Raw genomic sequence first — 17,274 nt, forward strand, 5'->3', positions numbered from 1 at the left:
AGCTGCCTGCGGAGCTTAGGACTGGCCCCAACCTCCGTTCATTCCGCTGGGACCTGAAGACCTGGCTCTTCGAGCTCTCTGGCCCAAGCTGACAATTTTTTAATTTCAATTTTAATTGGGTTTTTATTGTTCTCAGGGTTTTATTTAATCTTTTTAAATTTCTTTTAATGTTTGTATTGACTCTCTTTTAAATGCCCTGTAAACCGCCCTGAGGCCTTCGGGAAAGGGCGGTATATAAATCTAAATAAATAAATAAATAAATAAATAATTGTTGGCTTTGAAAAGCCAATCTGCCATCAATTCCTATTTCTGAATCTCCTGATGATATCCACATTCTGGGAAGGCCAATTGGAAACGTTAATTTGCTTTTATGCACTTAAATGGGTTTCACTTGCTAGAAGAGTATTTTTTTCCTAGGATGTATAAATTGAATTTAACACTGGAAATAGTTAGCATTCCTAGGGGATGGAGTGTCTTCAAAACTGTATAGCCCATACCGATTTTGTAATCTTTTATTCCATTTTTCACATCTCATTACTCCCATTTCAAGCTCTTGGCCTTTTTCTGGCACAATAATTTCCACTTTTCACACTGTAATTACCTTGGATTGTATTTTCATGGCTGGCTCCTTTTCAGCTGGTTTTAAGAAGAATCTGAACTCCGTAACATGCTAATTCCAGTCAATCTTTCCAACCACAATTTTAAAGTAAATTTAACACGAAACCAAACAAACCAGATCCCCAAGTAGGAGAAATAGATACAGTCTCATACTTATGCCAGTCTGTACCCAAGGATTTGACCCAGGACATTTCACCTATACAAAATGCTGCCCCTTCTCTGCTCGCGAGCTGTGGTTTCTCCTAGCCAAACTAGGCTATTTTTTATTCCCCTGGTGCCACATGCTGGGTGGATTGTATAAATATCACTGCTGTGCATAGAAATTGGCACAAATGCATACTTGTGTGTGTCCCAGAAATTAATAATGAGAAATCATTTTTATACATACATAAATAGCATTCATGCACTCAATATATATAGGTTTTTTTCTCATTGAGGTGATCTTTCATAGTCAAAATACAATAGTCTAAAGTCCATAATGTCTAAGGCACAGATACAGGATAATTGTATTACTTGCAATCCACTCTAGAGGGCTATCCTTGAAAAGTGTCTGGAAGCTTCAGCTAGTATCAAAAATGAAGCTGTGTGAGCAATCTTGAGCACCCCAAGGATGATGCATGTAACACCTTTACTGCGTGAGCTGCATTGGGTGCCAGTTTGTTTCTGGGTTGAATTCAAGGTTTTGGTTATGACCTTTAAAACCCTACGCGGCATGAAACCAAGTTACCTGTGGAACTGTATTCTTCCCACTACATTGGACTGCCCCAACCAGTCAGGCAGGGAGGGTTTGTTACGGACTCCATCAGTTAAAGAGTGTTGCCTGGTGGAGTCCAGGAATAGAACCTACAATCCAGATTCTCCATCCCTGTACTAGGATCCAGATGGAAAAAGTAGGATTTGGATGGAGAGACTTTTATCAGGATCAAAGAAAAACCTAATCCCTACTTCCTGTGATCCCAGTCTCACGTGGTGTCCTATAGCTTTTTGCTGTAGTATCTCACAAAAAAGTTTATAATTAATTTGTTATAGGTTTAATAAATTTGATTTGATAAAATTTTGCAATATACATTGGCTCCAGAGCTGCTAGCTGAAGGGATCACTCATAAGGCCTTTCCTTAGACCTCTTTAATTTTTTCCTACTTCTGAGAAGAATCAAACAACAGCATCTACTTTCTATTTAAATCATGCATAATTCTATTTAAATCATGCATAAAAAAAATAAAGGGAACACTTAAACAACACAATGTACTGTATTTAATAGTAGGATGTCTTATCTTGTGTTCCCTTTATTTTTTTGAGCAGTATGTATGTATGTATGTATGTACGGTATGTGTGTGTGTGTGTGTGTGTGTGTGTGTGTGTGTGTGTGTGTCTGTCTGTCTGTCTGTCTGTGTCTGTGTCTATGTCGGTGTGTATGTATATAAAAAGCCATTGTTTTTGAAACATGTAAGTTTGCTGCCATCTCCTGGCAAAATACTATTTTGGTTCTGTCAGATTTGTTCACAATATACTCAATTCTAAAATACACACAATTCCTTTAATGTTTCTTTAAAAAGGAAGGAAGGAAGGAAGGAAGGGAAGGGAAAGGGAAAGAAATAGTCCTTTTTCAGTCCATATATGAATTACCATGCTGAGTCTGAGTAAAAAGCATTTTTTCTTGTAACACAGAGGTATTATTGCCTGTCTAGATGCCGAAAGAAAAAAAAGATTTTTGACTCTGAGTGTCTCATATCTGGATGGAAAAGAAAGAATTTAATTTAGGGAAGATTTGATTAATTGATCCTTGTGTTTCTTATATGTAAGTTGCTTTCTCAAAAAACCCCAAAATTCTTGAAAAACTGTTGTGCTATGTTAGATTCAACAAACATAAAATCACATTTCCATAAGTATAATCAGAACAGAGATGACACAGGAAAAAAGAAAATAATTATGCAGATTTTCATTAAAAGTGAGTATACTATAAAGATGATTAATCTACAGAATCACTTTTATGCTTATAATATTTTTCTAGTTCCACAATCATAACTAAATAGTTTTGAGTGAAACTATATTAGGTACCTATTTGCACACAGAACACTGCCTATTTCCATATTTAAAGTTTTTAAAGTGAAAAATGAACTTGCTTCTTGCTTCTTAATTTATCTAATCTAGTTTGGATTAATGACAATGCTATTTGCTTTTGGGTTACAGTTGACAAATGCATTGTGATATGGTCTACTACTTCACAACTCATACAGATGTGACTTACTCCATGAGTTAGACAACAGCATCTAATCTATTATCAGTCCCTCATCACATGCTTGGATATTGCAGCAATATCAAATTGCTATAAAATTTCTGTGCAACTCATTAGCAGCACAATATTGTCTTCATCTCATTTTAGCCCATAAGGGAAACAACCTGAAGTTGTCACTCTGTATAGAGGGTGAGATGGAGAGGACAAACTTAGAACTAAGGAGAAATTTCCTGACAGTGGGAACAATAAAACAGTGGAACGACGTGCCTCAAGAAGCTGTGGATACTCCAACACTGGAGGTTTTAAAGAAAAGATTGGACAACAACTTGTTTGAAATAGGGTTTCCTGTCTCAGCAGGGGGTCAGACTAGAAGACCTCCAAGGTCCCTTCCAACTCTGGTATTGTTATTCTGATACCCAGACAGGAGTAGCACATTTGCCTTAAAGGTGCCATTATACCCTCACATTTTAGCCCCCAAACATTAGCATTCATAATTTCTTCCTCTCCCTGCCCATTTTTTGAAAGCAATTTCTTCTCTTCACAATGTAGAAGGAAAAAGAGCAGAATTCCAGAGTTTGACTGGGAAAGAAAGATGAGGCAGCACTGAGGGCTTCCTGGGATGTGTAAGGATTCAAAATCTGCAAGAAGATGGGTGTGGCATTGTAACCTATGTTCCACCTTCTTTGTAAAAAGGAGTATGACACATACACATACATCCTTCGCCTCCGCGCAGATGGCTGGTTATTTAGAATACTGGTAGTCCTTGGTTTATGACCAGTCATTTAGTAACCATTCAAAGTTACAACAGGACTACTTATGACCCAAATTCAAAGTTCCAACAGCCAAAGCTGCATAATCCTGTGGTCACGTGATCACATTTTGGGTGTTCAGCAGCTGCCCCATGTTTACAGCAGTTTGCAGCTTTCTGCAGTTGTTTGACTGTGATTTATGACTTTTTTTGCCAGAAACTGGGATTTACGTCTGGATTTTGGCAAAAAATGCCCACTGTAGAAAATGGATTCACTTAACAACTGCCTCTTTGCTTACCGACCACTGCAAAAAAGGTTGTAAAATCATACGGTGACCTGCTTAGACTCAATTATGGTCATAAGCCATGGATTACCTGTACTAACTGAACACCACATTCTTTTTCTTCCATTCAATTGTGTTCCAATTCTTGGAGACTGCCTAGACCAGACATGTCAAACTCGCGATGTCACATGACGTCGCGCAACGTATCAGGAGTTTTGCCATTGCCAGGAATCGGGTGGGTGCGGATTCCAGATGATGCATCCGGCCCACAGGCCGGCAGTTTGACACCCTGGCCTAGACCAGGGGTCTTCAAACTTGGTCCTTTTATGACTTGTGGACTTCAACTCCCAGAATTCCTCAGCCAGGCACGCTAGCTGAGGAATTCTGGGACTTGGTCCATGTCATAAAAGGGCCAGGTTTGAAGACACCTGGTCTAGACAAATCCCTGCTTATCCAATTTTCTGCCTGGACTTGCCAGGTTTTCTTGCCAAGGCTCCTCGGAAGTGTGTCGATGAAGTCTCAATTATCCAGGCCAAAGGGGTCAAAAGGTTGAATCATGAAAACTGAACCAATCTTTCTTGGAAGTTGTTCGCCATTGCCTCTTTCCTAAGGGATGAGAGAAAGTGATTGGTCCAATGTCACCCAGCTGGTTTTGTGCCCAAGGCAGGACTAGAACTCACAGTCTCCCTGTTTCTAGCATAGTGCTTTAGCCACTGCACCAAACTGGCTGTCAAAAACTACTAGTCTGCTTTAAATGGTAACACTGGGAATCTTTACTTTCAGATGTAGCAGGCCAATTTTTTGTGGTCCAGAAAATAATGAGGGATAACAAATTGGACTTTTATAGCTTATATTTGCCTGCCTGGGCTGGGAAATTCTGGGAATTAAAGTCCACAAATCTTATGGAATCCTAATCTTGTCATATACGTTTTGGACTGCAAAACTCCCAGTGGCCACTAGATCAGGGCTTTTCAACCTTTTCACCCATTGTACCACTTTTAGGATATGGCAACATCCGAGTACCACCCTAGCAAGTTGTCAAAAACTTGATGACCAAAAAAAAAAAGGAAAAAAGTGATGAAGTACAGGTAGTCCTCGACTTACAACAGTGCACTTAGTGACTGTTCGAAGTTACAAAGGCACTGAAAAAAGTGCCCAAGCCACAGCCGAGCAAGACATCTGCCTGCCCACCTGGCGGCGCTCTTCCTCCTGTACTAGGTTTTCACTGTTGTGAGCATTTCTGTTGAGGATTGGCAGCGGGGGTGGGGTGGGGTGGTGTTTGGTTTTTATTTCCCCCCCCTCTGCTGGGTGGTTGCAGCAGGTTTTGGTCACTTCACATAACCCTGGGACACTGTGACCGTCATAAATATGAATCAGTTGCCAAACATCTCAATGTACATCACAAGACCCTGGAGATTCTGCAACATTCCAGCTGATCGGCGCTTCTTCTGGGCTCAGCAGAAGCGCCAGGACTAGCGCCGAGCAGGAGCCTAGCACTGATCCTTGTGCTTCCGCTGAGCCCTGACAGCCCTGCAGCTCCAGCTGTCTCTCGCTCAGGCTTGTGTGGTGCTGCCACCAGTTCAGCTCATTCCTCTCCCCCGCTACCACTTTTCTAGGATGGTTGCATACAACCTGCCAGGTGCCAATGTACCACAGGTGGTACCCGTACCACTGGTTGAAAAGCCCTGCACGAGATGGGAGGCAATGACAGATAGAAAACAAACTCTGCTGCATCTTGTGGGGCAAGGTTGAACAGCCCTCTCTATCCATCTAAACCAGGGGTTCCTTGCACCCCCTGGGGATGCGAGACAATATTCCAGGGGGTGCAAAAACTTGGGTATTCAAAATTATAGTGTACATGCATAATTCATTGCTGTTATTTTGAACTTTTGTAAGTTCACTTAACAAACATCTCATTTAGCAAGAAAAAAAATTGGGGCTCCATTGAGGTCGTCAATCGAGGACTACCTATACTCAGCTGTTTAGAAATCAGTGCAGCGTGGTTAAAAAAAATAACCAGAAACATCAGAGCTACGTTAACCATTGATGGGGCAATCCCTACGGAAGCCTACTCACTTAATTTAGAACTGCTTACTTCCAGGTACTGTAAAGCTGATTTGCTTTGGCAGAGATTTATTAGGACGCACAAACCAGTTTCTACACTGCACTTTTCGCTCTCAGTCTCTGCAGTTGGCATGTCGGCTGATTCTCAATCTTCAACCAGGACAAGACCCAAGAAAAGCGCTCGCCGGCCCGCGGATCCTGGGAACGCCATTCCTACTCAGCTGGAGGGCGCCGCAAGGCAGGGATCCACAGGGGACCCTCCAGGCGAGCCCCGGGTTACCGCCGGGCCTCCTCCACCCGGCGCCGGCCATGCACCGCCCGAAGCTCCGCCCAGGCAGGGCCGTCCCTCTCGGGCGTCGAGGGGCGGAGAGCTGCGCGCAATCCGGCGCAGCGCGTTGCATCAGCCAAGCGGGCAACGCTTCCTTGCTGCTTCCCGGGCGCGCTTGACAGTGGCAGCGGCTCATCCTGTGGACGGAGGGATGGAGGCGGCCGAGCAGCAGGTAAGCAGCTGCAGCTCTTGAGCGTCTTTTCCCCGCCCGGCTTCGCTTCCCCGGCTTCTCTCGGGGCTGCTCGCGGTCGGCCTCGTTTGGGTTTCCAGGGCGCGCCGGCTGTCCAAGAGGCGTCCCGGCCGGTTGGGGTAAAGCGGCCGGGCGGCGCTACTTTTTCTAGGATCGCTTTGCCCCTTCGCCCTCCCTTGTCTCCCCTGGGTCCTGACCTCTCGGTGTGCTGGATTACAACTCCCATAGGGATGCTCAAGGATCAGGCAGGTAGGGCAGGCTGGGAGATCCCGGAATGGAGACTGGCCTACTGAAATCCACGTCTAAATGAGATCGATTGAAATAAATGTTATTTTGTTTTTTCTCCTTTTTAAGTTTAATTCTTAACATGACTTTCGTTTTCTCTTCCCGGGTGATGGGTGGTGAGCTTTTTAGGTATCCTATGTTTATTATTATTGTTGTTGTTGTTTTAAAAGTGACAAGCAGCAGTTCAAATGATTGAAATCGAGGGAAAGGAATTTTATTTTTATTTTATTTTATGACTTTTCTCCCTATGAAATGATTCCTACTTTCATTTTCTCTTCTTGGATGAGGGATGTCGGGTGGAGAGCTTTCGGGGAAATCATGTGGTCACTTATTGTGTATGCATTTCCCTGGTGATCAGATTGTATCTCAATGCAACATATACTTCCTTATTCTGATTAGAATAATCTGAAACATATTTCAGTATTTTATTTATAGTATTTCAGGAATTTTAGATGCTGCTAATGAATCTGGACCAAATTGAGAGATGTTTTAATTGCAATTTTAGGCAATGCTAAATATATTACAGTAACTCAGATAGTTTAAAACATGAATGGCCATAAACTGATCTTCCTTCTCCTCCTCCCCCTCCTCCTCTTCCTCTTCCATGTTTAAATCCCAATGACATCCAAAAATGAGAATTAACTGTGGTTTATCAAACGGTGATTGTTCCAGGATATAAATATGACATGTAAATCAGGGTCAGAATTATATCCCATCTCCTACGTCTTTCAAATATAACTTCCACTTTTCAATAGTAGAAATATTAAATAGGTGGGTAAAAATAGAGCCACTCTCTTGTCATCATACCAGATAAGTCATAGAATTTATTTCTAATTGTGTTGGACTTGATTATTCATGTTCAGTAGAAAAGTTGCAACATCTATTTATGTTGATTTTTATCTAAAATTCATTAGCTGAGTTGCAAAACATTTTCAACCCAACTTTTGTTATCACTTTCAATAACTTCCCCTTCGTATGAAGTTAGAGACATCAAGACTAGTTCTGCAATAGTTTCAATTCTCCTTGGCCTAGCTTATTGCAATATCATAACTAGTCTATTCCTATTCCTCCTCTAAGGAGGCTATTTCACTTCCATATCTTTCTTTATTTTACATTATTTTGATTTTGAGATGCCTAAATCTGCAATCACAATCAGACTGAACATTGAGATACAGCCTCTACCCCTTTTGTATATGTGTTGATGCTGCACACACATACACAAAAGCAACAGGGTTTGCCTCCCAATTCCCCATCTACTGTCAGAAACATATTACTTTAAAGTATGGTATAGCCCAACCAAAACTGGCCATTTTTATACTTAGGCTCAGAGTTAAATTCATCTGAATCTCATTTATATCACCTTAAATAATCAAGGATTTCAGGACCCATTTCTAGATATTCTTTTATGTGTGTTGGAATGAGGGAAATTCAAATGTGATAGTTGAGCTATCGTTCTAGTAATGTTTATATGAAGTTATAAAAAAAATTCAGGACACAATTTAACCCTCAGATCCCTAAGCATGTCAGCTTTATTACTGAGATTTACTTCAATATACAAAATGTTTTTCTACATGAGTTTCTGACTGATACCATGGTTAGAATAAACTTGGATACTTTCTTGGACTTCTTAAAAGTGAGAACCACGTACATATCTGTAATGTGTATCTTTTCTTTTGATTTATTAAGATAGCTGTCCCTAGCTAATGAAAATAGCTAAGATTTTATATCAGTTAGCATGCACTTGTACTGCTCATGTCATTAGTAAAAAAAAATCCTTGAAGTTCTTAGTGTTTTGAACAAGGAACTGATTTATAAACACTTTGAATGATGTGGCTTGATCACTTTGATTTGTTCTTTTAGATTCTTGTTGGGAAGGAGAAGAAGAAGAAAGTTCCTGGAGAAAAGAAAAACATGGAAGGAACTGCTGACAGCAGTCGCTCTGAGGTTCATCTCAACTTTATTTAATGCATGCATTAAATATTATACTGTCACTTATATTTGCACCTTGATGTCTTTGGAGATTCTCAGTCATCCAGCTCATGGTTGTCCCAAAGTTGCTTTTTTTCAAGAGGCAACTGGACTTTCTTGTTTTTCTTTGAAGATGTTTCGCTTTTCATTAAAGAAATTTCTTCAGTTCTTGAGCTGAAGAAGCTTCTTGGATAAGAAGCAAAATGTCTTCAAAGAAAAACAAGAAAGTCCAGTTGCCTCTTGAAAAAACACCTTAGGGACATTTGCACCTTGAATATGCTTATTAGGAAATTAAATGTCCTGAGTTCATTCAATATTACACTTAAACATCTACTTTTTCTGCTCTTGGTTATGTCTTAAATTCAAAGCAATAAAAAACAAGGTAAAGGTAAGGTAAAGGTTCCCCCGCACATGCGTGCTAGTCTAGGGGCCGGTGCTCATCTCCGTTTCAAAGCCGAAGAGCCAGCGCTTGTCTGAGGACGTCTCCGTGGTCATGTGGCCGGCATGACTAGACGCCAAAGGCGCACGGAACACTGTTACCTTCCCACCATAGTGGTCCTTATTTTTCTACTTGCATTTTTACGTGCTTTCGAACTGCTAGGCTGGCAGAAGCTGGGACGAGTAACAGGCGCTCACTCTGTTATGCGGCACTCGGGATTCAACCCGCCAAACTGCCGACCTTCTGATCGACAAGCTCAGCGTCCTAACCCACCAAGCCACCGTGTCCCTTCTAATAAAAAACAAACAAGTAGTTAATTTCTCCTTCTTCTTTCTTCCTCCCTTCCCCAATCATAACTGCCTCAACTTATCTGAAGAACCTTACAACAAAATAACCTGTACAGATAAGTCTTGGTTAGCAACCAGAGTTGGGACTGGTAACTTGGTCATTAAGCAAAGCAACTATGCTTATGATCTTACTTCAGGTTTCCTTTGTTTTACAGATCCGTAAAGGTCCCAATTCAAGGATTGATCGCAAAGTTACTTTATGATCACTGCTGTAACTGCAAATGGTTGCTAAACAAGGCAGCTGCTAAATGATGACTACCTGTACATAATTAGGTCTTGATGCCTTAATTTCTACAGGGCTATTCATATATATTTTTTTAAATACATAAAAATTAGTATGTATTTATAGGTACAGCTTTGAAAGGTGGCTTATTTGAAATGTGCTGGACACTGCAAGGAAATAAGCAGATCCTTTATTTTTTCTAAATATATGTCTCTGGGAGATTATTAGATAAGACATGAAAACAAACTTCTTGGATCAAAACAATAAGTCCCTAAGTTTGTTTCCATTATTAGATGACTGAATATCTTTGGGAAATTTAAAACATACTGCACACAGATTCAATACCTCTCCCAGCATTTGCTACTTAGCAATTTGTGCTTATAAATACAGAAGATTTATTTAGTTAAAACAGTTAATTCTAACTCAATGTGTGATTGTAGTATTTCAAAGATTTGCAACTGATGCGAGTTGTTTGCCACTGAAAGAATGGCTGTTTTGCGGAATAGAAATAATATTCGTATTACTACTCAATGTCTTTAGTGCCTTTAACACTTTTGAAACATTTTATGTATAATGCATGAGATCATTATGGAGAAATTGCTCATGAGGGTGTTTCTGTTCTAATCACCCACCACTTTCTTCACTTCTCTTTTAAGAATCCTTCAGCATTCTGTGTTCACTGCACTCAGTGACACGATTAGTCATTCTAGAGCAGGCTTGTCAAACTCATGACATCGCGCGATGTATTGCGACTTTTCCCCCATTGCTGGGAATGGGGTAGGCGCGGTTTCAGTATGATGCATCTGGCCCACGTGCCGGCAGTTTGACATGCCTGTTCTAGAGCTTTGGGGTGTAGGGAGGAATCATTTTGAGGTTTATTTCTTCTTGGAAGTTTTGTAAACTTCATATCAAATTATTTTATGGTCGTAGACCAGCATCATAAACCTCAAGATTTCCTTAAAACTTCCTGATAGTTCTCCTTTTTGGGGGAAGAGGGATGTATAAAATTGAGGTGTCCTTGGTGCTCTCTGAGCTTGGTGGTTTTCTCGCAGATGTTTCATTACCCAAGCTCTAGATGCACTGATGATGTTACCTAGTTTGGTAATAAAACGTCTGCAAGAAAACAACCAAGCTCAGACAGCACCAGGGACCCTCTCATTGCAACCCAGAGCTACAAATGTTCTCCTTTATTGATATATAAAATTCTTTAGACTGCCATGAATAAAAAGGATATGGGGAATTGAAGGTACTTAATAAAGGTAGGCTCCATGATATTCATTTTTTTCACCTTTTTTGATCACATGCAGCTTAGTCCATGGCCCGACTATATTAACCAACGTTTGGAAATGTACCATAAACTGAAAGCAGAACATGATGCTCTTCTGGCAGAACGAGCTGCTAAAGAAAGCCAACCCATTAAAGTTACCTTACCTGATGGCAAACAAATTGATGCTGAATCCTGGAAGACTACACCGTACCAAATTGCCAGTGGAATCAGGTATATTTACCTTCAGAAAACTCATATTGCATTTATATGATGTGTGCATTTAATTTTTAATCACGTGCTAACCGTCTTCTTCCCTGTCATTCTTTACAGCGCCCCATTTTTTTTGTATATTAATGACTTCCCTACATTTGTACAGGAATAAACTGATGTTAATGTTTTTTTATTTAAATGTAACACAGTGATGCGATTTTAATACAAGGACTGTGCATTCTGTGCTACTTTGTACAGCTCAGGGAAAATATTTTGAGGAAAAAACATTTAAATTAGACAATTACGTAATTTAAAAAATCTAGCTATATTGTTTTCTGATCTTGTAAATGCCATGTGGACGTTTCTGACGTTATAGTTTTGAAGAGGTCAGAAGTGTGACAACAGCCCATGAATTAGGTGTTGCCCAAAAAATGAATATATAGTCCAGGTGTTGCTTTGTGTTTGTGTACTTTATTTTCTACTTTAACATTAGTTATTGTCCGTTTGAACTTAATCTGAAATCAGACACATAGCCAGTGTAGAGTCTCAGTCGAATTTACTTATCATGTTTTTCTGTTTCAGGGCTATTCGTTATCGTTTATATTTTAGGAAATGTTACGATTTTTAAAAGTTGTCAAAAACTTAGCCTTTAAAATCATTCATCAGAGCAATAGAACAAAAAGGTTAGGGTTAGGATCCCTGGACTTTGTAAAAAGCTTTCTGATTTTTTTCTTGTTCAAAGCATTATCTCAGTATTTTTCACAGAAGTGTTGGCTGGTTTTCATAGACAGTTGGTTGCCATTTCTCGCCTTGCATGTTTGTGACGTCCAATGAGATTAGTAGTCCTATTCTGATAAATTCCAAATAATATACTTATTATTCAGGATGAGTTTGAATAAATTTTCAAAATTTGTCTCATATGTTCTGAAAATACCTTTGTACTAGAAAAAAATACACACAAACCTACACATAAATAGTTCCCTGACATCATATCATGGTACCTTGTAAAATAATATTTAAATCATGAAAATGTGTTTGAGGATTTTTTTTCCCTCTTTCCACTGAGAATAAACAAGCAATAAAAAATTTGTGTCAATATGTACCAACAGCTTACACGACTACTGTTTTGTATTTTTAGTCAAGGTTTGGCCGACAACACTGTTATTGCTCGAGTGGATAAAATGGTTTGGGATCTTGATCGTCCTCTGGAGAAAGATTGTACCTTGGAATTACTTAAGTTTGATGATGATGAAGCTCAAGCAGTAAGTTATCAATTCAGCTGTATTAAAGGAACAGCTTCAGCGGGTGGAAGCACCTGGCTAATCCGTCCAGGATTGGAAGCTAAGTCAGAACGAATGAGTGCTTGGATGGAGAATCTTCCAGGGTGTACTTCTATATGGCCATCTATTTGTGGGGTCTCCTCCAAAGTTTGATTTTAATATATTGAGTCAAGCCCCAAACTTGATTGAAAGCAGACTACATAGTAAATAAACAACATATCAATGTTTGTAGTAAAAATAGAGATGAAGGAAAACTTCGGGAGTTATTGATGTCTACAGAAGGAAGGGTTATTATTTGGTGGGCCTGATTGGCCAGGGTTTTTCATGTTTTCTTTGTTTTGTTTTTTGTCAATGAGAATAAACTCTTAATTCTGTGTTAAGGTTCATACCAGTGTTTTTCACCTTTGCCAACTTCAAGGTATGTGGACTCCCAACTCCAACTCATGCTGTCTGAGGAATTCTGGAAGTTGAAATCTGCACATCTTAAAGTTGCCAAGGATGAGAAACACTGATTTATACTGCGTATTTATATTCAATACATTTATATGCCACTCATCTCACCTAGAGGTGACTTTATAACCAAGTAAATACCAACGTGATAAATCTTAGATGTAAGATTAAACTATACTACAGTCTGAGAATTCATGAATGTCTCAGGATAGTAGGAAATTAAGTTGTCAGACTTAAATTTGACAGCATAGCATTCATTTGAGTCTACAAATACAGGTCTGATGTGCTCTCTCTGTCTTTCCCCTCCTGTTAGGTATACTGGCATTCTAGTGCTCACATAATGGGTGAAGCCATGGAAAGAATATATGGTGGTTGCTTATGTTACGGCCCACCAATAGAGAACGGATTTTACTATGATATGTTCCTTGATGAGGGGTAAGCTTTTTCTGTGTATATGTTTGTTAATGTGTGTTTGTTCTCCTGGCAGAATGAGATTAGGATATAATGACAAGTAGTCCTTGACTTACGACCACAGTAGCGAATATAATTTATCGATAAGCAATGTGGGTTTTCATTGAGACGTCGCATGACTGAGAGTTGTGACTTTCACTGCCAGTTTCCCCGTTAACTTTGCTTGTTAGAAGCCATCTGGGAAGCTTGCAAGTGGCGATCACATGACTGCAGGACTCTGCAACTATTGATAATGGGTGTGACAGTTGCCAGGCACCCAAATCACGATCACGACTGCAGGGTTACTGTTGGTAGTAAGTGAGACGACCATTTGTCAGTAATTTTTCAGCATTGAAATGTTTTTTTTTCTTCCCCCCTCAGGGATCAAATTTAATTATTTTAACTGTTTTTAACTCTTGTATTGTATTGATGTTTTAAATACTTTGTAAACCGCCCTGAGTCCTACGGGAAAAGGGCGGTATATAAATTCAATAAACTTAAACTTAAACTTCAAGTGGTCACTAAGTAAATGATTTGCAAGTCAAGGACTACCGTTATAGGCTTCCAACATGACTTCTTCAGATTCACCTAGGCAAATCTTGAGAAAAACTTAGCAACTCACATGCTTTTTGTGTCTTTCTTATAAGGGCATTCCTTGAAGTGCTGTGGGTTTATCTCTGCATCTTTTTGATGACTATGAGTGTTTTTTCTGTGTGGGATGTTTAACAAGGATTTCTGTTCCTACAGATGGTTATAAATCTTTTATCTGCAAAGTTTATTGTTGAATGAACCTTTATTGTCAAAGTACAGTTTTTCTCCAGATGCTGCCTGTAAAAGATTTAAAATAAAATATACTCTGTTGCTTTGATGGTGGAAGTTCCCAAACTAATATGATTTTCTTTGTACTTCCTTCTTTGGTGTAGGGCAAGGGTAGGCAACCTTGGCTCTTTTGTGACTCATGGAATTCTGGGAGTTGAAGTCCATGAGTCATAAAAGAGCCAAGGTTACCTACCCCTGGTGTAGGACAACCCTCTTGATCTGGCAGTTTGCTTTCAGTGATGACTGTATAAGAAACAAAAAAAAGTCACAACAATAAGTACAATTAATGTTGATACATCTTTATTTTTTTAGGGGTGTCTCTAGCAATGACTTCCCTGCCATTGAAGCCTTGTGCAAGAAAATCACGAAAGAGAAACAACTTTTTGAGCGACTAGAAATTAAGAAGGAAACTTTACTTGAAATGTTTAAGGTAGACACTAAAATATGCTCTCATTTATATACTACAGGAGTATTTGAGTATCTTTGAAACAACTTCTCTAATTGTATGACATTTTGACTACTTTTTCTGATTCAGTTGATGTCTTTAGCATGCCAGTTTTTGTAACCTAGAGTGTCACCAGAGGCCAGTTGAATCCATTATTTTTCTCTGTTTAAACTATTACATTATTTCAATTATTCAGACATCACATTGAGTGTGGGATGTCATGTCTGCAAATAGGCCTTCCTTTATTGCAGGTTTTCCAACCTGGGCAACTTTAAAATGTGTGGACTTCAACTCCCAGAATTCTCCACCCAGCCGTGAAGTTGAAGGCCACGTGTCTTAAAGTTGCCACGGTTGGAAAACCCTGCTTTACTGGCTTATAAGTCTTCCTTTCCCATCAAATATAGAAACCTCACCTTGCAGACCTTGAATGGCTTGATGATTTGAAATTAAATGTAAACACCAGACTTGTTTTTACAAGAAAGCTGCAGAGATCTAAGTGGGAAATAACGGTCAGAATTCAGTCTTTCCCCTTAGTGAACTTTCCCCTTAATGAACCTCTATGCATCACTACTGTATGGTATTGTATGTACATGTATGTACATCCCCTTCATTTCCAGAGTTCTGAAATGGCTTGCACTAGGAAACTTTGGACAATAATTATTGCTTACAACCTCCTAGTTTGATAGTTGCAACTACTTGGATAGCAGCATGCTTAGCAACTTTTTAAAGGTATGATCAACGCAAAAAGGGGGACTTATGACCCGGATTTGACATTCGGATGGTCAGGCTCCCTCTGTAGTCATGTGGCCGAACTTTGGGCATTTGCAGTATGGCTGCATTTACAACTGTTTTGCAATGTCCTACAGTCATTGACCATGTTATATGCTAGTTTTGCTGAAAACCAGCACCTCCAGTTTTTAGCAAAACTCATAGCAAACTGTATCAAAAACCCTCTTTACATTTGTTACAACAAATGACCATAATTGACAGGCTCCATTACAGTGGTATGAGGACTACCCCTGTAATGCTGTCTCATAGGATTCCGAGACATTAATCTTGATGGTTTCCTGGCCTTTGGAATACATTAGTATGAAGAATTGCATGATTAAATTCATAGTGGAAGTTTTGTGGAAAGCACAGATGCATAAAGAGCTAGCCTTCATTAGGCTATTTTTCAAAGAACAGAGAAATATGTTTCTTACGGGTAAATAGAATAATGTTAGTTTCAACATCAAATTACAGGCACAAGAAATTGTACCTCAAAATTAACATTGATTTTATAGATTTTTTAAATTATCTTTTCAAACAGTACAATAAATTCAAGTGTCGGATCTTAAATGAAAAAGTCACCACTCCAACTACGACTGTATACAGGTAAAACAAATGGCAAACATCCATCTAGACTGAATTTTCTATTACTAACTGTAGAGTCCTCAGTTTTAGACAAAATTGTCCCACCTGTAATTTGGAGAGTGTGTTATAGGCCCTTTCACAAAATATCTAACATGGAGTTGTCTAGCCAGTCACAACACCACAGTATAGAATATGGCCAATTTAAACAATTTATCTCAATTACATACCTTAATCCAGTGTTTTGCAATCATAGTAACTTTAAGATGTGTGGACTTCAACTCCCAGAATTCCACAGCCATCTATCCATGGGAATTCTGAAGTTTGAAGTCCACAATGTCTTAAAGCTATTGAGAAACCCTGCTGTAATCCCTCAAGATATTGCCTGACCATTTTACCTTTCTCTGTTTTGTGGGCAGGAGGGCGCAGTTCCAAAGAAACCCTGATCTGCAGCAATCTACTGTTTTAGTTTATAAGAATGTCAGTCTTGATACTATTAGAGGCTGGTTGCTGCACATTCACTTTCCTTTTAGTAAAAATAAGTGTGTTTATGACACAATTTTAAGCAACTGAACCATCTCATTATCTTTTAGGTGTGGCCCTTTGATTGATCTTTGTAGAGGTCCCCATGTCAGACATACTGGGAAAATAAAAGCCTTAAAAATACATAAGGTAAGATATTAAATTTCATCCTGTGATTATAATATATGCGGCTAGATTCTCACGACAAGAGTCATGGTTGGAGTCAAAACTCCCATTTCAATGGAAAGATGTATTGATTTTAAACTTAGTAAAATCACTGGCATTTAGTTTGAAATCGCCGCAGTGCAAAAATGGTTTTAGAAGTTCTCTCTTACTGAAATGAAGAAAAGCAATTAAACCGTTAAAACACCTGGGAATACTTTGGTTTCATTTAAATCAGCAGGTTTTGTATGAGAATAAATTGAGCCCCTTTGTCATCTTTGTTTATTGTAGCTGTAATAAAAAAATATTTTATTTTAAAATATTTGTCAAACTCCTCCCACAGTTCTTTCAGAATTGGTAGCTGTGTTTATTGCTGTACACTAATTTACATGTCTTCATGTTCCCTTCCATCAAAATGTTATTTAAGAGTTAGATTTGCACATCATAAGATATCCTAAATTATTTCTGAATTGTAACAAATGCATATGCTCAAAGATAGACTGAATATGCAGCATTGGTTTCCTTTGAATGTCAGTAATTACTCAAAGTTGCTCTCTAATAACACTATTTGTTGTTGAATCTTTTCTAT

At 39.1% G+C, this 17,274-nt stretch overlaps 1 protein-coding gene across 1 annotated transcript in view; it reads left to right on the forward strand.

Moving 5' to 3' along the window:
* The first annotated feature begins 6,301 nt into the window (after positions 1-6,301).
* TARS1 (threonyl-tRNA synthetase 1) overlaps positions 6,302-17,274 on the forward strand; it is a 35,495-nt gene continuing 24,522 nt past the window's right edge. Inside the window, exons 1-8 of the mRNA XM_081320529.1 lie at positions 6,302-6,450; positions 8,614-8,697; positions 11,038-11,228; positions 12,346-12,469; positions 13,251-13,372; positions 14,519-14,636; positions 15,961-16,025; positions 16,595-16,673. Coding sequence (XP_081176655.1) covers positions 6,430-6,450; positions 8,614-8,697; positions 11,038-11,228; positions 12,346-12,469; positions 13,251-13,372; positions 14,519-14,636; positions 15,961-16,025; positions 16,595-16,673 — 804 coding nt within the window. The 5' untranslated portion in view covers positions 6,302-6,429. The remainder of the gene's footprint in view (positions 6,451-8,613; positions 8,698-11,037; positions 11,229-12,345; positions 12,470-13,250; positions 13,373-14,518; positions 14,637-15,960; positions 16,026-16,594; positions 16,674-17,274) is intronic.

This window comes from Vipera berus (genome assembly GCF_964194415.1).
Source record: "Vipera berus genome assembly, chromosome: 2".
NCBI lineage: Eukaryota > Metazoa > Chordata > Lepidosauria > Squamata > Viperidae > Vipera > Vipera berus.